The sequence below is a fragment of the Desmodus rotundus genome, chromosome 3, assembly GCF_022682495.2.
Source record: "Desmodus rotundus isolate HL8 chromosome 3, HLdesRot8A.1, whole genome shotgun sequence".
NCBI classification, from domain to species: domain Eukaryota; kingdom Metazoa; phylum Chordata; class Mammalia; order Chiroptera; family Phyllostomidae; genus Desmodus; species Desmodus rotundus.
The window spans coordinates 82,155,340-82,181,536 of NC_071389.1; the positions used below are offsets into that span (position 1 = coordinate 82,155,340).

At 35.5% G+C, this 26,197-nt stretch overlaps 1 protein-coding gene and 1 non-coding gene across 16 annotated transcripts in view; one reads left to right on the forward strand and one right to left on the reverse strand.

The window, feature by feature from the left end:
• Nucleotides 1-1,320: 1,320 nt before the first annotated feature.
• The window catches only part of PRP4K (pre-mRNA processing factor kinase PRP4K), a 35,567-nt gene continuing 10,690 nt past the window's right edge, over nucleotides 1,321-26,197 (forward strand). For 14 of the 15 annotated variants that reach the window (XR_011650990.1, XR_011650992.1, XR_011650994.1 and 11 more), the window contains exons 1-10: nucleotides 1,321-1,457; nucleotides 8,312-9,511; nucleotides 12,421-12,597; nucleotides 16,164-16,319; nucleotides 17,891-17,972; nucleotides 19,302-19,512; nucleotides 21,248-21,321; nucleotides 23,146-23,236; nucleotides 23,892-24,039; nucleotides 25,138-25,275. Coding sequence is in view for 2 of the 15 variants with exons in the window: in XM_024552275.4 (XP_024408043.2) it covers nucleotides 1,321-1,457; nucleotides 8,312-9,511; nucleotides 12,421-12,597; nucleotides 16,164-16,319; nucleotides 17,891-17,972; nucleotides 19,302-19,512; nucleotides 21,248-21,321; nucleotides 23,146-23,236; nucleotides 23,892-24,039; nucleotides 25,138-25,275 (2,414 nt within the window). In the remaining 13 variants the exon portion in view is untranslated. Of the gene's footprint in view, nucleotides 1,458-8,311; nucleotides 9,512-12,420; nucleotides 12,598-16,163; nucleotides 16,320-17,889; nucleotides 17,973-19,301; nucleotides 19,513-21,247; nucleotides 21,322-23,145; nucleotides 23,237-23,891; nucleotides 24,040-25,137; nucleotides 25,276-26,197 lie in introns of all 15 variants that reach the window. The other variant, XM_024552277.4, reaches the window with a different exon arrangement.
• LOC112297670 (U6 spliceosomal RNA) lies at nucleotides 11,811-11,915 on the reverse strand. Its single transcript, XR_002974076.1, has one exon. It is a non-coding gene; the product is annotated as a U6 spliceosomal RNA (small nuclear RNA).

Here is a 26,197-nt window from a genome sequence, read left to right on the forward strand (position 1 = left end):
GTGTACACTGCGTACTAGTAGTACCTCGCAAACTAATTTGGTGAGAAGATTTTAAAGGAAGTATTTTGCCAGCATCATTTTCTGAAACTTATTTTCACTATGCTCTTAAAAACAAAAAACAAAACCCTTAATGATCAGTCCAAATCTAGACTTTAGCCAGTCATAATCTGGCTTCAAACCTGAACATCCTTAGCTCCTACTTTCCCTATCTATCTTTCCCCACACTCGATGAGCTTAGTTTAATCTTCACACTAAGCATACTGCAAAGAATCATAGAGCCGAAGGTGACCAGAGAATATTACGGTTGAGGAAGCTGAGATAGGCCTATAAACTCTCCTCTACACTTCACATTTTAACATGTTTGGGAATCGGCTAACCAGTTACTTATTTTGTAATAACAGTTGTTAACTTTACCCCTCTGAAAAATCAAGATACATAAGAAGCCCAGATATTCCGAGCTCAAATTTCCAGGACAAACCCAAACTCAGTGATTACAAGGCTGAAAGTAATGGTCACCCTGCTTTCGGGTTCTAGTGTATGGACATTGATACATTTTTTTTTTTGAGAGCGAGCGAGCGAGCGCAGTATCAAATCCTAAAAGAGGTGCTGAAAGCTCTCCAAGAGTCAGTAAAATGCTTTCTCATGTAGTGATTCATTTAGCCCCATACTGTAATCCATTATTATAGAAAAGCATAAATTAGATAATTTGTCCAAAAATACTACTTAAAAGTTCAGTTTACAGAACCAGTTTACCTAACGACTCCGGCGTTATCCCTGGATTTAGCAAAAATTGAAACTGTTTAAGTTTCAAATAACTATCAATAACGGTTACATATTGAAAGATAAACTTACGTTCTAAGTGCAGCTCTAACTTTCCAGTATTCTCAATATGCCTTTAGACAAACTTTCTGTTAATGCGACTTCCAATTACCTAGTCAGTAAAAAGGCATTCACTGTGCCTCCAACGCAACCCAGAAGCAAAATCAACGTCTTGTTTGCCCTAGCTTGAGAATTTTAACTCAACTTCTAGGCCCCACAGTAAAACCAGTTGTCGGAATCCCACACAGGATACCGACTTCCCATTCCCTTTGCACCCTTCTCTACCAAGCCCGGAGATGTAATTGGGCGGTTCCAAAAGGAGCAGAGAGCAAGCCTAAATTACTCGGCCTTACTACCACCACGCACCACCCACAGCTCCTCACGCCCCCTCGTCCGGGGAAGTTGCGTCATCACGCTGGTTCGCCCGGTCCCCGGATGCACTTTCATTTCCGGATTCTTAGAGCGGACTCAGAGCTCCACGGGTCCGGACGCGCTTAGCACATGCGCGACAGCTCTGCTCTCTCTTCCTCCACTTCCACTAGCCTCCACCGTCCGGGTAGCCGCCGCCGCCGCCGCCGAAGAGTCAGGAAGTTCAAGATGGCCGCTGCGGAGGCTCAGTCTCTGCGGGAACAGCCAGAGTAAGTAGTCTCTCTGAGTGGTATGGAAGGCTGGAGCCCTGGGGACTGCTGAGTGGCAAACGGTGGAGTATTGCACGGGCGGGCGGGAAAGTTCAGGCCTAACGACGAGAGCCAAACTTTGCCTTCCCCCGCTCAGTATGTTGTGGGGCGGGAAGCGTGGGGTGCGGACGGGCGGTCTGCGAGCTTCACTCTCCCGGAGGCCGCGTCTGTTGGGTCTAAGGTAGCTGCGGCCTGCCGCGCGTCGTCGCCCAGGGAGGCACAGGCGCGAGCGGCCTCTACAGGTCCTGTGCGCTAGGCGGCTGCCGCGACCGTACGGTCGGACCTTCCTCTTCCTCCCAAGGGACCGAGCGGGGCTCCGTGGTCGCAGCACTCAGCAGCATCGGTGTTGGGTATCCAAGGAGCCAAGGAGCAGTGCGGCACCCGGGCAAGCCCTAAGATTTTCTTCCTTCCGCCTGCAGTACCTCGGTTGTCCTGCTACTGTTGGCAGCGTTAGAACCAGAAAGCGGAGAGAAGGGGTGCTAGGGTCACCCTCTTTGATCATCTCAGAGCTATAGTTTGTGCACTTCATCTCTCCACCCCTGAATACTTTACTCCAGTATCCACCCGATATTTTCACCCCTGCCCATTGGCAGCTTATTTGCTAACTTGTAAACGTGAAACAAAGTAAGACCAAGTCCTTGGTTTTGAGGCCTGACATTTTTGGCCTGAGTTTATAACGCGTCTTTGGGAGTACGGTTGGAAGAAGTAGTGCAAATTGTTGGCTCCTTCCAAATCCAAGCACTCTGTCTATAATTAAGCTAATGTGAGAATCTACGCGGCCAAGTGAAAACATAGTTATATATAATGCAGAGGCTAACCATTGCTTAACTGAAATCAGTATTTTGTTTTTCGTGTTTATGCTAGGAAAATTCAAACAAGGACATAAAAGATAATGAGTTTTAAAACAATATTCCTGTTTCGACCGTTTTTTGTACCAGCATTATCTGGTTTGTTTTCAGCCATTTTAGGAAAGAGGTAGATGTAGTCTCCCAGCACCTTGGTATTGAGAGAGAGGAGAAATCTTTGCCACCAGGCAACCCCACACTTCATTGCTGGGCAACCAGTTGGACTCCAATCGTTTTTTTGCTCTACTGAGCTAGACAAAGTTTTTCATTAAAGACTTTTGGATCTGCTTTATTATCTTCACAATTTGACTTACAAGAAAGCAAGTGGATTCTAAAGTTTTAACTAGACTTTGTCTCTTTGTTTCTCATCGAGTTCACAGTGTGTACAGTTACAATATTTTACAGTACAGTACAAATCTTATGCTATGCAGTTGATTATTCTAGTAATCTGTTTAGAGTTCCATAGTATTGTGCCCATTCATTTGATTTCAGGGACAATTCAGACTCATTTTGAAGAGTCTTTTCAGCCGTATTTTATTTACATATTCAAATACTAGATTTAATAATAATAAATTTATTTAGGCCTCTGCAATATGAATAGCACTGAGATAGTCTTTAATTCTACCTCCCATCCCCCACAGAACACTCGGTATAAATGGAACATGTGGTCTATATGTGTTCCACTTTCAATTATTAGAAAACATTTAACAAAGAAAATAGTTTGATATGAAAGCAAGTACTATGTATGCTGCTCACAGTGAATGCTGGAAATACTTTAGTATCGGAACAGTTAGTCTTTAGAGGACACTGAGTAGTTTATATGGAGTCTATTCAGAGTAGAATATTTAGAAAAAATAGATATAAAAAACAGTTTTAAGCTTCCTAAATGCTTTTTAGTGCTTTTACATTTGTCAGTCTCATGAGCTAGCTCAGCCTTTTGGGTAGTTTTAAACATTTACATTTTAATATGCATCGACTTAATGTCTTATTTGTATTTTCCAAGTACCAGGTACTGTTCACAGTACTGAACAAATATTTACTTACTTAATCTTAATATTATAGTAATCTAATTTGGAATATTAATAATCCAAATATTAACTTATCCCTACGGCAGTAGATGCTGTTTTATAGATAATGATATTGTTTTATCATCCCATGTTTTATAGATGATGATATTGAAGCCCAGAAAAATCAAGTTAACTTGCCCAACGTTGTACTAAGCAACAGACCCAAGAGTTAAACCTAGGGAGTCTAGTTCTAGAACCCTGCTCCTACCTATTGTATGGTGTGGTCTACCACATTGTGGCTCCTTTTAGAAATAGCCTTTAAGGTTTGAAATCATTTTTATTTATTTCCAGGGTCCCAGAAAGATTCTCTTTTTGACGTGATAGTTCCAATACTTTGAAACTTAATCCCAAACCTGATTTGGAAAATATATGGGTCAAGTAGTTCATTTTAAGAACAGTTGGTCTTTTAGATTCATTCTTTTTTATGTCTCCATCAGTTCTGTATTAAAGTAGTTTAACTTGTTAAAGAAATAGGCTTAATTACTTTTCTTGTAAAAGAAGCAATGGCATTCATTTTGCTCACCATTATGTCACCAAAGCATAAATTGAATGCTATCCAAATAAGATGTCAAAAAATATTCCTTTGAAAAAAATGTGAAAAAAGGGAAGTTAACACTTGCTGCTGGTAACTGGTCACTTTATTTTAAAATTGCTCATGGCTATTTTCATTGTGCCAGACACAGCAAGACCTAGGTTGTTTGAAGAGTGAAACTGATACATTTCATTTGACAAAACAAATGAATAAATACTGTTAAGCACTCCTGTATTTCCTGTACTCTTAACTCAGCTTTGTTTTCAAATAGTATGATTTGAAGGATATTAATCACCTCTCAGTCAGTCTTGTTTTATGACAAACATCTTGTAGACCAGGTTGGTATAGACATATACCTGCCAAATGTGTAGTGTTAAATTGCAAAATGTAAATTTATGCACATGGAATTTATATATGGTAGTCCCCCTTTTTCACAGAGGATACATTTCAAGGCTCACAGTAGATGCCTGACAACACGGGTAGTACCAACTTCTATATATACAGGCATACATTGCTTTATTGTACTTCATAGATACTGCATTTTACAAGTTGAAGGTTTGTGCTAACTCTGCCTCGAGCAAATCTGTTGGCACCATTTTTCCAACATTTGTTCATTTTGTGTGTCACATTATGGTAATTTTCACACTTTCAAACTTTAGTGTTATTTTATGGTGATATGTAATCAGTGATCTTTGATGTTACTATTGTAACAGCTCAGCTGATGGTTAGGATTTTTAGCAATAAAGTATTTTTTAATTGAGAAATATACTTTGTTTTTAAACTGTGCTGTTGCACACTTAATAAAGTATAGTGTAAACATAACTTTTACATGCATTGGGAAACCAAAAAATTTTATGACTCACTTTATTGTAATATTCACTTTATTTTGGTGGTGTAGACTAAACCTGCAATATCTCAAAAATATAACAGTACTGTTTTTTCCTGTACATATGTAGCTATGATAAAGTTGAGATTAACAATAATAAAGTATAACAGTTATGGCAATATATTGTTATAAAAGTTATATGAGTGGTCTCTGGCTCTCAGAATAGGTACAGTACATACCTATACAGATACAGTACATCTCAGATACAGTACGTACAGTAAGATTTGACATACCTTCTTGTGATGATACCATGTTTCTTAACAAGAAACTTTTCCCTAAAGCATTAGAAGAAAGTTGTTACTAATGAAACTAAGTTACCTGACTTAGCACAAATTCATTGTATGTAATATGTTATGCCATGGATTCATTGAGTTCAAGTTTTCCTGATTTACCTAGTCAGACTTCAATTGTTATTTTCTATAAAATTTGCCTTAGAGATCAACTGAAGAGGGTGCTTTATTCCTTATTCCAGTGTGGGAGAACTCTAGGATTCTTACTGTTAACCTAGCGGCCCTAAGATACTTACAGAATTCTTAATCAGTAACCTAGGTATTTCTTGAGATAACCTTCATTAAATTACAATAGAAACTGGGGTCACTAATTGGAATGACTCTCAGGTAACACTGAGCATCATGATGTAGGTCCTGATTCTCAGAAGTTTCAGGACACAGGTGGCAAACACAAGGCCTGTGGGCCGAATCCGGCCCTCCATCTTGTTTCATCCAGCCCAGCACCTTGTTTCTACCCGGCGGCAGTGCTGAGCTCTCACTTAACTGTTAAGGAGTAGTTACATTTATATAGTCCTAAGATTACATTCGGCTCTTTGAAGACATCCAGGAGGCTGATGTGGCCCCAGTGAAAATGAGTTTGATGTCCCTGTTTTAGGAGTTAATTTGTTGGTAAACTCTTTAAGAAATTTGAATGAAATTTCTTTGAGGACTTGCAAATTATAGAAAGACTTAGAAAAGGGTTCAAGGAGCAGATTTTTCTTGGGGGGGTGATTAAATCATTTGGGGTGTTGTGGGATAGGAGATTTCTGGGGAAGGGTTGCCCATATGTGAGTATAGCCCGTATAAAGAACAAAGTTGAAATGTCTTTGTATTTTCTGCCTAAATCTGTGATTTTCCCTCATTCACAATTGAACTATGTTGGTGTTTTTTAATACAAAGCTGTTACGCTTTCTTTTTCCAAGTCTTTTGAAAATGTTTCATAGTCCAGAGAATGCTACTATATTTATCCTGTTTTCTCTTATCCTGTTAGACTAAATAAGTAAACTTAAACTAAAACCTGACTCAACAGAAGATGCAGCTTCCTCTGCAGCTCTCTCTTAGTACTTTTTTCTTTCCTACAGTCAATAGTTCCAGAAATGAAGATTGGCAGTCTGACACCTAAAAAATTCAAAGTTCTTGCCATGTGGTAGTTATGTTCTCCATATTCTGCATACCCCCTTGTTGTCAACTGAACACTTTTCAAACATAACCTCCAGTACATCCTTTATTGAACACAGTTCTGGCTGGAGGGCCAGACTTTTCTTCAACCCCTGTTGTAATGGCAGTGTCTTTACAGACAACCCATCCAAGAACTTCACCTTGTGGTTCCTGCGTCTCTGACTCTAGTGACCCTGTAACTCTGTCTCAACCACTCACTCCCAGAATCTCATACTACATCTTGTCATCTCCTGGAATTAGTCCATTGAGATCTTAATCTTTCATTAGACCAGTTTCTTCCACAAGTTTGATGCGTTGACAACAACAATCAGCTTACGGTTTGTTATATATAACTGTGGTTTGGGATGGGTTTTTTTTTTGTCATTTTTTTCCCCTTACACTCTGCCTTTCTCCTGGTTAATTTTTTACTCATTCTCTGGGACAGTGTTTCAGCTCATGTACCTTCCCAATAAACATTTATTTCCAAAGTTCCTGCTTAACAAATAATTTAGGTTTCTCTGTAATCTCATACAAGATACTCCCTTTGATATTTTCAAAATGATTTTAGGTGAGCCTTCAGTGTTCCCATAATGCCCTTATTCATGTCATTATCGTTACACTTTCTTTTCTTTTGGACTATAATTTTCTTGAGGGAGGCCAGTATTGGTCTTTTACACCTTTGTTTTCCTGCTACCTGGCTTAATGTCTACATTCAAGTACAGGTGATTTTTTAAAATGTTAACAGAAATTGAATTAGATTTATTAATTCTTAAGTTGCAAGGAGCTATTTGTAGTATATAGCATAAAAACGTAATAAAAGTACAGGAGTGCATAATTTGAAGGACTTTGACTAAATAATTCATATTTTCCTCCAAAAATAGTACAATGGCTCAAATTCAAATAAACAAGTCTGATTTTGGTCTCATATTCTAGGGAGTGATGATTTAGTATGGAGTGTCTTTAAAGGGTCAAATTAAAATATTGCTTTTGTAGTCTTCGTTTTACCTGGGAATATTGAACATCAAGAATTTAGCAAAATAATTTAGAATCATAAACTTAGGGTAGCCCAAATAGTTAGGTGCAAAAGCCACCTATTATTATGAACATATTTGGGGAAACTAATCTCTCCATTTGAAATTTAGATTAAATAGTCCACTGAACAACTATTGTGTTGGACCATGTGAAATTGCCGATTTTGGACTAGTGTTGACTTACAAAAGACCCTTTCGTGTGGTTCAACCACAAGATTGCTCAGTGGCTGCTACAGGCCAAGAGTCCTAACTCCTGGTTAGTTTACCTTGAAGTTTTAACCCTTAGAGGGTTACTATCAGCATCAGCCACCAGTGCACATGATGGAGTGCTTATTTTGAGTATAGCTCAATATTGGCCCCAGAGGTTTTTTTTGTTTTTTAAGTATGCTTCTGAGTTTCAAGTGGAGAAAGAGATTAGTCTCCCAAGATATGTCTTGTGTGTTTTATGGGGGGAAAAAAAGTAAGAAAATGGAGGATGTTTTTGGTGTTAAGTCTGTGTAGGAAATACTGGTTTAAAATCAAGTTACTAGTACTAAAATTTTATCTGGTTTGGGTTCCCTTTTCCTATTAAGTGTAATTATTTTAACCTCTTTACTATGTATTTCCTCTAATACTTTTGGTATTTGAGTTCAACCATTAGAAACATTAAAGGTTAAGTCACTGTTTGACTCACTTCTTGCTGCATGCTGTGGAAATCAATGTCTGAAGCTGCTATGAAAATATTTTATGTGTGCCCTGGCTGGTGTGGCTCAGTGGATTGAGTGCCAACCTGCGAACCAAAGGGTTGCCAGTTCAGTTCCCAGTAAGGGCACATGACTGGGTTACAGGCTAGGTTCCCAGTAGGGGGCATGCAAGAGGTAACCACACATTGATGTTTTTTTCCTTTCTCCCTTCCCCTTTCTCTAAAAATAAAAATAAAATATTTAAAAAAAAGTATTACCTTAAGATGTATTTTAGTGTTATTTTGTTATGACCCTGAATGCTTGATAAGTGATATGATTTTAAAATGTGTTTGATATATTTATAGGATGGAAGATGCTGATAATTCTGAAAAAAGTGTAAATGAAGAAAATGGAGAAGTATCAGAAGACCAATCTCAAAATAAGCACAGTCGTCACAAAAAAAAGAAGCATAAACACAGAAGTAAACATAAGAAACATAAACATTCCTCAGAAGAAGACAAGGATAAAAAGCATAAACATAAGCATAAACATAAGAAACACAAAAGAAAAGAGGTTATTGATGCTTCTGACAAAGAAGGTATGTCTCCAGCAAAAAGAACTAAACTTGATGATTTAGCTTTGCTGGAAGACTTGGAAAAACAGAGAGCCTTGATTAAAGCTGAACTTGATAATGAGTTAATGGAAGGAAAGGTCCAGTCGGGGATGGGGCTCATATTACAAGGTTATGAATCTGGCTCTGAAGAAGAGGGGGAAATTCATGAAAAGGCAAGAAATGGAAATAGGTCTAGTACTAGATCTTCGACTACAAAGGGGAAACTTGAACTTATGGACAATAAAAATAGTACAAAAAAGCGAAGTAAAAGCAGATCCAAAGAACGGACTAGACATAGGTCTGACAAAAAGAAAGGTAAGGGAGGTGTTGAAATAGTTAAAGAAAAGACAACTAGGAGCAAATCAAAGGAGAGGAAAAAGTCCAAAAGTCCATCCAAAAGAAGTAAGTCTCAAGATCAAGCAAGAAAATCAAAATCTCCTACCCTTAGAAGGCGATCTCAAGAGAAAATTGGGAAGGCCAGATCTCCTGCTGATGACAAGGTTAAAATTGAAGATAAAAGTAAGTCAAAAGACAGAAAAAAATCCCCAGTTATAAATGAGAGTAGAAGTCGTGATCGAGGCAAAAAATCCAGATCTCCAGTTGACTTAAGAGGTAAATCCAAAGACAGAAGGTCACGGTCCAAAGAGAGAAAATCAAAACGGTCTGAAACTGATAAAGAAAAGAAGCCAATTAAATCTCCTTCTAAAGATGCTTCTTCTGGGAAAGAAAATAGGTCACCCAGTAGAAGGCCTGGTCGTAGTCCTAAAAGAAGAAGCTTATCTCCAAAACAACGTGATAAATCAAGAAGAAGTAGATCTCCACTTTTAAATGATAGGAGGTCTAAACAGAGCAAATCACCTTCTCGAACTCTGTCTCCTGGTAGAAGAGCCAAGAGCCGATCTTTGGAAAGAAAACGAAGAGAACCAGAAAGGAGACGACTTTCTTCCCCAAGGTAACTTGTTTTCAAAATGTTACTGCTTTTTACCAGTGCATCAGATTTTAAAGGAGAAACTAGAACTTGTGGATAATGAAAGATGAGATAGTAATGAATTTTATGTTATTTACAATTTTGTCATTGTGTATCTTAATTATGGGCAATTTGCAAATATTCAGCTTGGTGACAGACATAATTTTTGTTTTCAGGTTCTTAATGTAGTATCTGATTTATAGACCCATTCCTTTAAATCCAAGTAATTTGGCAGGTAAAACTCTGTATACTCATTTATGGAAGGTGTATAGTTCCTAGAGAGAATTATTCATTGAACAGTATAGCTGACATTTTAAACTTTAAAAAAGGACGTGTCAGTTTTAAGGATTGTGATCTGTCTATTCTCTTGTTTTAAGGATTGTGATCTGTCTATTCTCTTGAATTAGCATGATTTTGAATTCTAACAATATAAATTGGAACTATAATGTCTTTTAGCCCCAAAATACAAGGAAATTGAAAGTGGAAAATTTTTTTGCTACTAATTCATCATATAGTTACTTATAACCAATTGTTGCAAAAAAACCTCTTAAGTTTAGGAAGAATGGTATAAGAAATGATTTTACTTTTTTACCAATAATAATGAAAATAATCATATTTGTATAATACATTTAGTCCATCACTTATTTTCTCATAAATTCTTGTGATTCACTCCTCATGAGGTAGATAACTGTGGTACTTAATGAATTGAAAAAATTAGATTGCCTATTAACTAGGATCGTGGAAGTAATAAGGCAGGCACAGAAAGGATTTTAGTAGGGAAGGGTGGAAAGTTGTTTAGACTAGCTAAACTACTCTAGAAACAGGTTTTTTAGTATCTTTATATTCAGTGATTAGGCACATGAAATTATCAGCCAAGTTTCACTTAAAAGAATGTTGGTTTATTCTATGTAAGGATGTGAATTCATAGCCATTTATTATTGCATATTATATATAAGCTAGAGTTTGTCATTTTTCAAGAAATAATCAAGAATACTCTTTTCAAAGAGCTTTATTTTAAGAGATACTGTTGGTTCTTTACTTTTAAGTTACATTGTAATAAAATGGCCCATTTTCTTTAGCTTTCCTGCATTGAGACAGTTGTTCATATTTACTAATTATGTAATCTAAAGTGTTTTTTTTCTTTTCTTTTCTTTTAATTATTGAGTTCAGAGAGAAGAAAGAAGGGAGAGAGCAGCATCCATTTGTTGTTCCACTTATTTATGCATTCATTAGTTACTTCTTGTATGCGCCCTGACTGGATATCAGACCCCGAACCTTGGTATATTGGGATGATGCTCTAACCAACTGAGCTGCCTGGCCAGGTCCTAAAGTGTTAGTTAATGATCCTGGTCTCTTTCAATTTGCATTCAGTAGTGATATTTTGAAGAGCTTATTAAGGATTAGAGTTCAGTTTTTGAAACAAAAATATGCTTTAAATTCCAGAAGAAATAGTAATTAAAGAGAAATTTAAATAATGCAGAAGCCTGTAAATTCTCTCCCTCTCTATTCTTCTACTGTCGTGGGAATCTGTCTTTCTAGCCCTTTTTTATCAAACACTTCTCTGATAATACATGAAGACATTTTAAATTATTTATGTAACAACAACATATTTCACAGTGTAGATGTGCCATAATATATTTAGTCATTCTCTTGTTGAAACTGATAAAAATTAGGATGATTCCTGTTTTTCATGATTGTATGCAAAACTATCCATGGGTTATGTGTGAGGTTTCTTTGTAGAATAGTTTCACAGAAGTGAAATTGGAGAGTCTAAGGTTATGTACATTTACATTTTAAAAAGTTATTGCTGAATTTCCTTCTAGGAAATTTATACCAATATGTATTTCCGTGACTAGATGGATTGTCCTTTTCCCTAAACCCTTACTTAATATTTCCTCTGTTGTAAGGTAATATTGATTGTAAGATGCTATTATGTGTAATTGATATTTTAAAAATAAGGCTTAACTGCAAAAATGTCAAAATTTAGAAATAAAACAGTCTTTAAACTTAGGAAATGGAATATTACCACTCCCTTGGGGAAGTTTTGAGTTGATTATCTGAGATTAGAACCAGTGGCTTTGACCATAAGAATAATCTCTAACAATATAAATTCTGAGGCCAGAGTAAATAAGCTTTTTTTCTGTATGCCTACCATAACACCAAAACATCATTGTAATCGTTTGAAGTTTTGTTACAAAGTGCTAATTTGTTTTTACTGTCTTTAGTTTAGCATGCTCTTTTTCTTTTTAACATTGTGAACATTTATTTTTATGTATGTATTTTTTAAAATACAGACTGCTTCATGAACTTGCTTGTCATTCTTGCGCAGGGCCATGCCGATCTCTCTGTATCATTCCAGTTTTAGCATATGTGCTGTCGAAGCAAGTACTGTAAACATTTATTTTTAAAGGTGTCTTCCTTCTAACAAACATTGGAAAGACAGGATTTTTTTCCTAAGAACATTTTTGCATGATTGCAAGAGTTATAAACATTAATGTTGGAAGAGTAGAATAATACCTAAAAGCACAAAAAACGGATTTTTATAAATCACTGCAATAGCATGCCCTTTCCAAAGATGTTCATTACAGCTCTGGCTGGGTAGCCCAGTTGGTTAGAACATTGTCCTGATACACCAAGGTTGCAGGTTGGATCACTAGTCAGGGCATAAATAAGTGGAACAAAAATCAGTGTTTCTCTCTCTCCTCTCTCTCCTCTCTCTCTCTCTCTCTCTCTCTCTCTCTCTCTCTCTCTCTCTCTCTTTCTCTCTTTCTCTCTTTCTCTCTCTCTGTCTCTCAAAAATCTGTTTTTTTTAAAGATGTTAATTACATGTAGAAGAAATTTATTTATTTTGATTTAATTTGTTTTTCTATTAACTTGTATTTGTTCCCCTTAAGAACCCGACCTCGAGATGACATCCTCAGTAGACGTGAGAGATCAAAAGATGCCAGTCCCATCAGCAGGTGGTCTCCAACCCGAAGAAGAGCAAGTAGATCTCCCATTAGAAGGAGATCTCGCTCCCCACTCAGGCGTAGCAGGTCTCCCAGAAGAAGAAGCAGGTCTCCTCGGAGAAGGTAAAGATTCATTAAACTGTGAATGTTTAATGTAGTTTTCCTTCAAATTTAAATAAATCAGTGTTCATCAAAAACTTAAATCTTTTAAAAGTAGGACATTTTTTTTCTCTATTTTTGAGAGAGAAATACTAAATGAGCTAGGCTTAGGACCTTTTTTTTTTAAGCTAGTAATATAGATCATAGCAGCCCATTTTCCTTTCTTTCTTATAGTTCCATACTTACTTTTCTGTTAACTTTAAGAACACAGCCTCTAGATGATAGCCTCAGTAGGCGTGAAAGACTCTGCGCAAAGACCTAATTTACAGTAGTAAAAACCATTTTGTGTGAAGCACATGTAGTCAGTAGTTAGTTGGTTAATCAAAAAGGTTGGCTTTTAAAGCAGGGAATCAATTTAAAATAACATATACATTAAATATTTTCACCCAAAACATGAATGGATGTTCATTTGCCAATCTTTAAACATTTTTAATTGAAATAATATAGGAATATAGTTTAAAGAGACAGTAAGTACACCAAAGACTTGCATTGTAAACACTGGATATATCTTTACATATTTCTGAGTATTTTATATCCTAGATTCCTAAAGTAGAAATGCTTTATCTAAGCATGTGTATGTTTAAATGTTTTAAAGTTATTGCCATATTATCTATTGATTTTTTTACTTTGGACAATTAGTCTTTAATATTGCCCCTCACATACTTCTTTTCTGCCTGATTTCATCACCTTTCTGTATTATGCTTCGATATCATCATCATTATGATCATAACCATATTATTCCTTACTGAGCAAATAGAGGGCCTTCATTCTAATGCTTCTAGCCTTCTGGCTCCAAACTGACTTGATAGTCTTGCTTCTACAGTTATCATTGTGGAGTTTGTTTTCCTATCCTCTTGGTATTCCTTTGTTTTCCTTTCGTTGTGATTCCATTTTCTATATGCAGTGCCTACTCATGTTACCCCTTCGCTTTGGTAATGAACCTCTACTAGCTTCCTGAGGGAACTGCATGGGAAGGACTTATATTTTGGGATCTATGACTCTAAAAAATGCCTTTTATTCTCATTGCTGAGGTGCCGAGGAATAGAACTCTAGGTTGACATCATTTTTTCTTAAGAATTTTGAAATTGTCATTTATTACTCCAAAAAAGAGAATGTTGAAGTTGTTATTCCACTGTTTTCTAGTTTCTAGTATTGCTGTTTACAACACCTATTCTGATGTCAGTTTTTACAGGACTTGCTCACTCCCCCTTCTCTTTTTATAAATGTGGTGTGTTCTGAAATTTCATTATAATGTGGCTTTGTCTTTCCATTTGTTTTGAGGGCACTAGATAGGTCCTCTAAAGCAGGATGATTATGCTATTTGGGGAAATTTTCTCTCTTTGTTTTTGTTTGCTTTCTTTCCTATTGTTTTCCATTTTCTCCCCATTGGACCTTCCATGTTATTCCATTGATTTTTTTTTTTCCTTCTTTCTTACTCATTGTCTATGTTTGTTCTTTTGTTCTATTTTCAGGCTAGATTTTCTCATTCTGCCTTCTTACCCTTCTGTTGATTTTTTTCCCCTTATTCTTGTATATTCTCGTGTGTGTGTGTGTGTGTGTGTGTGTGTGTGTGTGTGTAATATTTTCAAGGCCTCTTGGCTGTTTATGTTTTATAAGATTTTACTTTTGTATTATGGAAATAGTACCTCTTATTTCAAAGATAATGAGTTTGTTTTGTGGAGGTTTTTTTTGTTCTTTATAGTTTTCTTCTCTTACCTATACAGCTGACCCATGAACAACACAGGGGATTGGGGCATTGAAAATTCACCCCTACATTTTGATTCTCCAAAAACTTAGCTACTAGCATCCTACTGTTGACCGGAAGCCTTACCAATAACATAAACAGTTGATTAAAACCCTTTTTGTATGTTACATGTATTATATACTGTATTTTTACAATAAAGTAAATAGCGAAAAGAAAATCATAAAGAAGAGAAAATACTGTATTGGGAAAAAAAATCCATGTATAAATGATACAAACACTTCAAACCTGTGTTGTTCAGGGGTCAGCTATACTTTGTTTTTTCCCTTATTTCTTTTGCTGCTTATTTACCTTTTCATTTGAAGGCTTTCCTCAGATAGCTAGCTGGATCCTTCCTTGCTGCTTGTCCTGATTTAAGTTAGGCACCACCAAATAGAAGCTTTCTTCCATTCTGACAATGTGGAACTTGTAGATTAGTGAGTATCACTTCAGGTTGATTAAGTAGAGTCTTTAGCAATCAACAACAATATATCTTTTCTCTTGGGCTTGTGAGTTTTCCAGAATCCTCTCATCTCCTGCTGGAGAGTCTAGACATGACTGGCACTAGACTCTTCAGCAGTGTCTAGTCCTTTTTGGTCCTTCATTATATAAACTTCCTCTTAATCCTATTTTCGGTAGAGTACCTCCCCAGTACCTTGGGCCAGTTTTTAGAAGCAGCACCTCTCTATAAAACAAATCTTAGCACTCTCTATAAAAAAAAATTTAAGTATTCTGCCAGAATGTGAAGGGGGATGGTTGGCATTTTCTGCCAAACCAGTAAGGGGAATATATAGTCAAACTGTTCCTAAAGGCTTTCAGCCAATTCTTTCTAGCTTTGATCTCATGCTTTATCCTTCAGAGGACATAGTATCTCCAATTCTTGAGGCTTTCCGGGCTTTTGTGGCATGCACTACTTGTTTCTTTTTTACTTTGTCTGTTCCTATTGGACTAAGATTTGATCTGTAACTACTTTTTTGATTTGCATATTTCAAGATTTTGTTAGCATTTCAGTTGTCATGACTTCATTTTCTTTGCCTGAAGATTTTCTTTTTAATTGTTCCTTTTGCTTTCCTTTTAGTAAGGCTTCAGAAGAAATCTGAGATAAACATGGTTGTCAGATGTGATTAACAGGGAGTTTGCCAATCCTTTCTAGACTCACAGCCTGTGTGTTTGGAGTTCTACATCCTTCTCACATAAACTTCACTGTGAATGCTTGAACTGTAATAACAGTTTCTGTTTATCTAACATGAGGCATTTAACCTTTAGGCGTTTATAAAAAAGTGTTTGAGGACCATATCAATTAAACTTGGGATTTTTATCACATTTGTCCTTCCCATACCTTATCAACAGAGATCTTTTTAAAAATCAGGTTTATTGAAACATCATTTACGTAAAATAAATTCACCCTTTTTGGTGTAAAGTAGTAAGTTTTGATAAACAGAGCTAACTAACCACCACAGTAAAGATATAGAACATTTCTGTTACCCCCATAGTTCCTTGTGCTCTTTTATAGCCAGTAAGTAGAGTAGCTATGTTTTAGTTATTTTCAGTTAAGCTGATTATATCCAACCTTTCTGATACTATTTTTAGTTCCCTTTAAAATTTTAATTGACTCCTTAATACTTTATTTTTAGAACAGTTTTAGGTTCACAGTAAAATTGAGCTTTTGAAAAGCACAGTTTTGTATACCCATGCTCCCAACACAGCACAGCCTCCCCAACTTTAACCTTAAAGAAAATTGTGTGTGTGTGTGTATATGTATGTGTGTATATATAATCTTTTCAAATAGGGACAGAGGTCGGAGGAGCAGATCACGCATGAGAAGGCGGTCTCGGTCACGAGGTGGTCGTAGACGTAGGAGCAGAAGCAAAGTAAAGGAAGATAAATTTAAAGGAAGTCTTTCTGAAGGAATGAAAGTTGAGCAAGAATCTTCTTCTGAAGATAAGTAAGAATGACATTTTCCCATAATGTTTTCTTTTTCAATTTAGAGAAACAGTTTGACATAAATCTTAATTTTCCACCTGAATATTGTAGGTGAGCCCATTTGTTTGGTTCTGAATTGAAAAGTTAATCTTTGTGCATGTTTTATAGGATGTACGGCAGAGGTCATGGTTTTCTGAATTTAGATGTTTCAGTTTGGCCTAGAGTAAATACTGGGCCATTACTTTATCATGAGCTTTCCCTTCTTTATTTCTTTTTAAGAAACAATAGATATGTTAGATAATCACGCCAATCTTTTAAGATTTTATTTATTTATTTTTAGAAGGGAGGGAGAAAGAGAGGGAGAAAAACATTGGTGTGTGGTTGCGTCTTGCACTCCCCCCACCGGGGACCTGGCTTGTAACCCAGGAATGTGCCCTGACTGGAAATTGAACCGGCGACCCTTTGGTTCATAGGCCAGCGCTGTGTCCACTAAGCCACACTAGCAAGGGCTAATCTCGCTAATCTTAATACCAGTTTTGTGGGGAGAAATTTTTATATTAAGTTTAGACTTTTAAATTTGTAAAATGATACATACTTTGCAACTAAGGCTATCTGGTGGCAGGTATGCATGTTAAAATGTGAGAAAAGCAGAAACGTTTCAGTGTTTAATAGTACAGCAGGGAAATTTTTTTTTAATGCAAACTTAGTTGCATAAATAAAACATTTCAAAAATAAGTAAGACTAGTTTAGAGCAATGGTTCTCAACTGGGAATGATTTGCTTCCCCAGTTGGCAATGTCTGAAGACATTTTAGGTTATCCAGTGGCTAGAGGCCATGGATACTGTTAAACAACCTCCAGTGCACAAAACAACCCATAATGAACTGTTAAAATGTAAATCGTGCTAAGGACAAGAAACTCTGATTAGAGCTAGGTGATGAGAAAGTTGAATTGGGGAAAGGTGTTATACATAGATCCTCACCCCTTCAGAGTCCACTGGACATTCAGCAGACCACAGAAAAGGATGCATTGGGAGGGATCATGAAGATCGTGGAGGAGTTTTTTAGTGGACAATTAGGACCGGTCTCAGTCAGTGTTGGGGGATAGAGCTGCATTCCTCTTCATGTTGTATGCTAATGTTTACATGTGCATTTTTTAATGGAAAAAGATCAATAGCTTTCAAAGGGTCTGTGACCCAGAAAAGGTACCTTATTTATCTGTGCTGGCCCTCTTGTTTTATAGGTGTGGAAACCGAGGATAGAGAGGTGAAATGACTTTACTAATACTAAGGTCATAACAGAGCCAGCGATGACATTTTTTAAATTTAAGGATCTTTTGTTCCTCATTTTGGTACCATGAAACAGATAGGGTAAAAATAAGACCCAGAAGGTTAAATTACTTGCAAGAATTTCAAACCAGACACAGACAGTTTTTGAAACAAAGATAAAGAGGGTAAGATAGCTTGAGACTTTTGCTCAAACTTACTGTTGACTTACATTTTCCAGTTTTTATTTTTAAAGCATAAAATTATGGTTTTGGAATATCCAAGGGTGTTTAAAATTAATTATATGTATATATGTGTTAACTTTTTTAAGCCTTGAAGACTTTGATGTAGAGGAAGAAGATGAAGAGGCATTAATAGAACAGAGAAGAATACAAAGGCAAGCAATTGTTCAGGTATGTGATTTTAGTAAAATTTTGATCAATCCTCCTTAAATAATCAATATTTTAGTAAAATAAAGGTTTTTTACTTTAATAAAGAAGTGACAATAGTAGCAATTCAAAAGGTCTTAAAAATGATTATTTCTTAATAAAATTGAAATGGTTACTGTTTCTGATATTAATAGGATTGATATAAACCTCTTTTGTAAGACATAAAATTCGAAGTTTGCTTTCTAAGTTAATGAGTGGGAAAACCCTCATAATACTGTAGGATAAATTGTAGGAACTTCATTTAGCAAAAAATTATGGCCGTTACTATTTGAAAGAAAACAAACTTCTTAATATCTAATTGTTTAAATGGAACATCTCAAAAATAATTTTAAAATTAGTTTAGAATTAGGCAATTTAAAAAATTGGGTGGGGAAAGTGTCATGTAGTTATTTAATGAATTATAAAGGTGAGCTATCTTGGAAGATTGTCAGTTCTTCCTTGGCAATCCTGACATAAAGCCATGACCACTAGATCCTTTATGGGTAGCAGACCCTATAAAGTGCCTTCTGTCATCATCATTAGTAGAATTTTCTGCTAATGGTGGGAAGGTGAGTGTGTGGAGTTGGAAGGAAGAATTCTGAAAGACATGAAAAATGTTTAGATACTACAAGGAGGACAGCAGACAAAAGGAAAGAACAGTGTTGGCAGCTCACCTAAACATGCATAACAAACCATAAAACAGGTAATGGTGTGTCAGAGTAAAGGAAAGGACTTACATCACCGGAGGCTGGCTATAGAGCAAAACTGGAACTCCAGAGGAAACTTAACTTTTCTAGGAAACTGATGAAATTATTATTGTTGAATTGATATTCCTAAAGACTTGGTTGAAGTTTTTTTGTTCTTGCCCAGGTCCACAATCCCTTATCTCCAACCCTTGGGGGCAGATGCGCTTCAGAACTCAGAAATATTTGAATTTTAGGAAGGTAATATGGTGCATCTGTGTATAGTAGCCCCATCAGTGGGGTCTAACACAGCACCCCATCATCAAATACATGCATTTTTCTGTAGTGAGGCATATTATGCTCATGCTGGGGGAGATAAAGAAGACTTTAAAATGGTGTCACATCTGTTTTGGTCAGTTTTGCCACCTAATGAATGTATACCATACATAGTAAACTATTTTAGGGTTTTGTGGGTTTTGGAATTATATAAGGGATTGCGGATCTGATTCAGTCAAGGCATCAGTACTCTTTAAAAACTTTCAACATAAAACTTTCTATAAAGTACTTCTTAGCAGATATATTTAGGTAACATCAGATTTTATGAAAATAATATATTGTATTATTATTACAGAAATATAAATATCTTGCTGAAGATAGCAATATGTCTGTGCCATCTGAACCCAGCAGCCCCCAGAGCAGTACACGTACACGGTCACCTTCTCCAGACGACATTCTGGAAAGGGTAGCTGCTGATGTTAAAGAGTATGAACGGGAAAATGTTGATACATTTGAGGCCTCAGTAAAAGCCAAGCATAATCTAATGACAGTTGAACAAAATAATGGTAAGTTAGATTTTTGTTGTGACCATGCTTTTCTCTGAATTCTTAGCTCTGTAACTTCATGAGAGAGATTGTTTTGGAATGGGGAAAGCGAAAGAGATTAGCAATGTTACTTGGTAACTTACAGTAAGTAATACAGTATTTATTAAATGTATCCTAGTGAATGTTCTCCAGAAATGAATGTATTAGTTCACATAACTGGAACAGTATATTGAATTCCCACTCACAACCTTTTGTTTTGCTTGCTAGAGTATTTTAAAACAAATTTTAGCCATGATTTTATTTCACCTATAAATATTTGTATATTTGTTAAAGACTTAATGGTTGGTTTGAATCAAAATCCAAATAAGATGCACTTAATATATTTGAGGTATATAAATTGGTTAGGTGCCTGATACTCCTGGGCCTTTTCTGTAGACAAAGCTAAGAAATATATACATTTTTGGAAAGGAATTCATATCGATATTGCCAATTAAAATTTGAGATTATAGGGGTTTTATTAACTGATTTGATTTTTATATTTATCTCTTACAGTAAAAAAACTTGGTTCCAATTACATGCTAACTCAGATTATTATTTTGAATCTTTCATAGATACATAGAGTTGTCAGTATGATTATCAATATTAAAGGTACTGAATGCAATTTGAAATTTAATAGTTCTTTTTGTCCTTAGGATGCATTCCAAGGCATATAGTCACAAATCTCTTTTAAAGTCATTTGAAATAATTCTCTGTATTGTTATACCACCAATTTGATAGGTTTAGGTTTGTTTTTATTTGCTTTTGCTTTTTAATAATTTTCTGGGTTTTTAAAAATTACTAAAATATCTTTCATAGTATTTGTACTCTACCTACACAGGCACTCATCTGCATGAAAATGTCTTTACTTCTTTTTATAGCTGCATACTATTCCAGTGTAATGAATGTGCCATAGTTCATTTAATCTGTCTTAAATGGTGGATATATAGGTTGTGTTCAGTTTTTGGCTGTTCATCGGAGCATTAGTTATAATAGTGTTATACATTAAGACTTTTTTTTTTTATGCTTGCCAGTTTACCTTTGAGGTGGTTTCCTAGAAGTGGAATAGAAGAGTGAATGAATATTACAAAATTTTGCTGTGTATTTCCAAATTCACCTCTATAATGATTGTACAATTATTGCCATTCACAAGCAAGGTCTGAATGCTTATTTATCCAGAGCCTTCTGAACAGAGTGTTGTCGTTCTTGGAATTTTTAACCAGTCTCATAAAAGGGATAGGTATTTATTATAGTTTCAATTTGCATTCTTTTTTTCCAGGAACCCTTTAGTTTTTTAAGCCCCCCCCCCTTTTTTTTAATGGGATTGTTAGACTTTTTAGGAGAGAAATATATATAGACCTTTATCTGTTTTTAGTGGGGATATTAACCTTTTGAGATTTAAGTTGCAATTTAGAAATACAATTTTTAAAGAGCAGCTTTCATTTTAATACATAGTCCATTGTTTAGCTATTAGCATGTTAGTTGAACATTGGTGAAAGAATTGGTATTAGATCTTTCAACTTTATGAAATGTACCCTTTTAGGAAAAAATAGATGGCTCTATATATCTTAAGTGTTATAAAGTGATTTTAAGTTGATTGTTAATGAAAAACTGATGTGCAAGAGGAAAAAAGTTTGAATTGCTATTAGTGGTTTTCCATTATTTGTACTTTAACTTGTATCTCTTCATTTTTCAAATATTAATGCTAATTTTCATTAAGGGTCTTCTCAGAAGAAGCTGTTGGCACCTGATATGTTTACAGAATCTGATGATATGTTTGCTGCATATTTTGATGTAAGTTATTTTCAGTCATAAAAACACAACTCAGAAAATATATAGATAACAAGTATGCATTTGTGCATGAGTGTGTAAATGGAGGGAGGGAGGGGGAGAGAGAGATGGATAAAACAAATTAATAAATGTTAACATTTGGACACCTGGGTGAAGGGTATCTGGGAACTTATGTACTAGTTTTACAACTTTTCTGTAAGTCTGAAATTAAGTCAGAATTTTTAAACAAATGCAGCACAGCATTTGAGAGCTTCATAAAGAGTTACTTGGTTGGCCAAAAAGTCCATGTGGTTGTTTCCATAAAAAGACACATTTTTCATTTTTACCAATAACTATTAATTTGGATATTTTGAGTATGTTGGCTGTCTCCCACATGGTATAACATTGATTGTTCTCAGTTAATGCCTCTGTTTGATCGCTATCAGTTTCAATTGGTCTACCCAACAGCATGGAGCATCATCCAGTGAGAAATCTCTAGCATGAAATTTCGCAAACCACTTTTGATACATTTGATCAGTCACAGCACCTTCCCCATAACACTGCACAAATCTTTCCTTGCATTTCAGTTGTTTTTACCATTCTTGAAATAATAAAGCAAAACATGCCGAAAATGTGTATTTTCTTCCATTCAATATTAAAATGGCTACACAAAAATTCACCAAATTTGCTGTTTTTTTTTTTTAAGCGCACACTGATACGACTGCTTCCACAATACAGTCTAAGAAAATTGTTTCAAATGAAGTTAAAGACAACTAAGTAAGCGCTACTTTAAGTGCTACTTGAGTTTTCTTACGGAGAAAAGAACTTTTTGGCCAGCCCAATAAATACTGAGTAACTTGAAGGTCAAGTCACTGGATTGTGACTTGAAACAACTTTTTTCTTAGATTTCCACACTGTGTGTTTGTGTGTATGGAAGTTAGGTGAGATAAAGTGATGCCACCAATTTCCAGGCCTTTATTAAAACGGAATTCATTTTGGGGTTTTATATTGTAGGTGATGGAGAACTTAAGGATTTGGAGCCTAATAGACATCATTGAATTGTTGAAAATGTTATAAAGAGTGGGTTAAGAAATTTTGGTCCTTTAGTCATTTTTATCAGTGCTTTTTCTTGAAAAAGTTTTAAAACAAATACTCAAAAATAAGAGGACATAAGCAATAGGAAACTTTGGTAAGAGGAGGTGGGAAGGATAAGCATATAAGAGGAAAATTAAAAACGGAATAGGATAAGCAGCCAGTGCCCAGAACCCAGCATACATTGGTAATTGGCTTAAGGAATATGTCACATACATATTTTACAACAGGGTGGGGGGGGGGTAGTGTATGATGAAGACTCTTCAGAAGTGCCAGATAACTCTTAATTTCCCTCATAGGCTTAACTGTACAGCCAGTGACATTTCATACATATGTGGGAAGAGAAGCAAGGGGTGTTACACGGACAAGGCAGTAAAAGAAATGGGAGAATTGGTAGGAGAGTTGCACACTGAGTGTTCACTGAGTGCCCGTGTATAATGTTTGTCCTCTATCAATAGCTATGGGAAGTCAGATCTGGTTTGAGTTTGTATTTTCATTTATATCCTAGTCATGTTCCCAAAAGTTTTTAAAGATACTTTGTTATTTTTTTTCCTAAACATTGTTGTGATACAGGAGACTCCGGTGATCATATTTCATTTATGTCATGTTTTACATGAGTGATAGTAAGAGTTTATTTTGGCATGAAATGTTTTTATTAAATTATAGCTGGTTTCACTCATTTTTGTTTTAAAGGAAGTACTTTAAATGTCCACCTGATTAGTGGGTACAAAGCTCATATTGCCTCCTTAATTTCAGAGTGCTCGTCTTCGGGCTGCTGGCATTGGAAAAGATTTCAAAGAGAATCCTAACCTCAGGGATAACTGGACTGATGCAGAAGGCTATTATCGTAAGTTCACTGTTCTTATTAATTTTAGAGTTCATTGTAACATTTTGTAAAAGTATGTGGCTGATGTAGTCACGCATTGAAGAACCCTAAAAGTCACATCATAGTGCCATCACCTAAAAAGTGGCTCATCTAACAGCTGTTGAATCCAGGTTTATTTCAGTAAGGAGCCCAGCAGCATCACAAATTGAAGTGAGGTAAAGATGTGCAATTTAGTTCTATTCACAGTTGTTTTCAGCCATTAGATAATCCCTGAGAAGGAAGGGATCCATCAATTGGCTCCTCTTGATCTGAAAACAAAAGAAACAACATACAAGGAACTTGTATTGGTCATGCAGGACTACAGCTGGAAACATTTCAGCCAGCACATTTCTTCTGTATCCAATGTTCAAATCATCAACATTTGATAGGATAGCAGTAACTCTCCTTGTAATGATTAGAAGTGGGCATGCAATTTTAACCACATTATGAAAGACTATGACCAGTGGAGGCCTGACCTTGATTCTCTGTGGTGTCTGGAAAACCAAGCACACAGTAGAATCTGACATGTTTTAAGTGGCTGCACTGTTTCCTACTTTTTAATTTATTCTGTATATCTTATAGTTTTGTTTGGTAATCTATGTGGTCAAAATTCTAATTTTTTAATTTACTCCTTTAGGTGTGAACATAGGTGAAGTACTAGATAAGCGCTACAATGTGTATGGCTACACTGGTCAAGGCGTGTTCAGTAATGTTGTACGAGCCAGAGATAATGCAAGAGCCAACCAAGAAGTGGCTGTAAAGATCATCAGAAACAATGAACTCATGTAAGTTCAGAAAAATATATGATGAAATCTTTAACAACACAGGTATTCACAAATGAAAATACTTTCAAGTGCCATTAAAAAAATAAAAATCTGTATAAAAGAGGTATTGCAATTATAAAATGACAGAAACAGTTCTTTTGATGGGATTTTTAGTTTATAGCCATGTGTTAAATATGAAGTACTAGAATTGTAGGCTGATTTATATTTCAGTGCATTTCAGTACCTACTATGTACACTAATATCAGCTTAGACTCCTTCCTTCTGCTGTTTGTCTAATGTCCATCTTTTGCTATGAATATCTTAAACTCAAGACCAGAGGTGAGAATCAGTAAAAGGATTATATTCATTAGTTGCCACTGATAGGCATATGGTGGTAAAAAAGGAAAGCTGGTTTATTAGATAGTTCTGAGACTTATTTGTATCTTATCTTTTGCCTTTAATAGAATAGTTACATTAATTGCCACACACATTTTAATGCATAATCTGTACCACACTAAGCTGCTGTTAGAGTCAGTTTACTCTCGGTTTTGAAGCACTAGAAAGAAATGTTGCAGATTTATACTACAGTCTTAAACCACCCTTAAAAGTTTGTTTTGTTTTGTTTTGTTGGTCATCCCAACCCCTGTAATATAGACACTAACTTTTTAAAATGTAGCTTATTGACAAATTATAGCCAGAATTTCAGAGGATAGCCAAATATTAATATTTAGTGAGACATTCCTTAATTAGACTGCTAAGGAACCAAGACTGTACACAGTATGGTTCCACTTTTGTAGAACATAATATTTATATCAAGACTTGAGGATAAAATGTGCAAGATTGACTTCCCTTCAAGCAAGGTGGGTTTATTCTTGTGTTTTTGTGTTGTTGATTAGTTATTTTGGAAATTAACTTCATGAAAACAGTATTTGATTTGGTATCAAGTATTGTGTAAATGATACAGTCGTTATTCCTCAACAGATTTATTATTACTACTTTTTAAAAAATACAGACTAATTAACATATCACCTGTGGTACATGAGATTGGAACTTGTAAACATGTACTCCTTCTCCTAAATTCTGTATTTAATTTTGACCAAATTTTCTTTTTTATTTCAGGCAAAAAACTGGTTTAAAAGAACTAGAATTCTTGAAAAAACTTAATGATGCTGATCCTGATGACAAATTTCATTGTTTACGGCTCTTCAGACACTTTTATCACAAACAGCATCTCTGTCTCGTATTTGAGCCTCTCAGGTACAGTGTCAAAACTTATATACTATACTGAAAATTAAGCTTCTTTATCTCTACCGACCTCACTTTAGATTCAGCGATTTTCAGCCAGTCTACTGAAAGAATTCTTAAAACATTCAGTACCTGTCTATTTAGTCAGGGGCCCTGACCTCTTTTCCCTTACTTTGTCAAATAAAAATACGACAACAGCCAACACAACAAGAGCTGTTTGGTGTGAGTGAATCAAAATTATACTTGTTTTTTGTTGTTGTTGTTAGATCAGCAAAAAATATGTTTTTGGTATGCCGCAGAATTTTAGTAATTAGTTTGTGTATGCCATAAGATGAAGAAGGTTGAAAATTGCTGCTGTAGATGAATGACATGTCAGATTTGCTGGGTATTTGATTTTTTCTTTTTTCTTTTTTTTTTCCATTTTGCCCTAGTTTTTGTTTTTTAACTTTTGGTTAAGAGCTAACTTTTGACAATCATTAATGTATAAACATTAATTGTTTGCACATTCTATGCCAGTTACTAATCATTTTTAGCCTTCGGCTCAACAAGAGAAACTCTCTGAAAATTAAGTACTTCAAGGAAGGATTAAGCAAGAATGAAAAGAAATGGGAATAGGGGAATTAGAAATAGGATTTTGATCTTCAAAAGCATGGCTTTCTTGTTAGGCTTTCAAATATAAACCCATTCTAAAATCAGTACATTAGTACCATTGCCTATCTTACAGTTATTTTGAAAATTGAGTTTTACTGGAAAACTGTGATATGTGCAGACCATTTCATATGCTCTAATTTCACTGTAGAACAGTTTATCACATGTTTTGGACTGGGGTTCTTAAACAGAATATTTTCATTGTAATCCATATTTGGGGTTTAATTTTACTTTATGCTTAAAATGTTTCTGCTTTTTTAAATGTCCAGTTTTCATTTTAACCTTG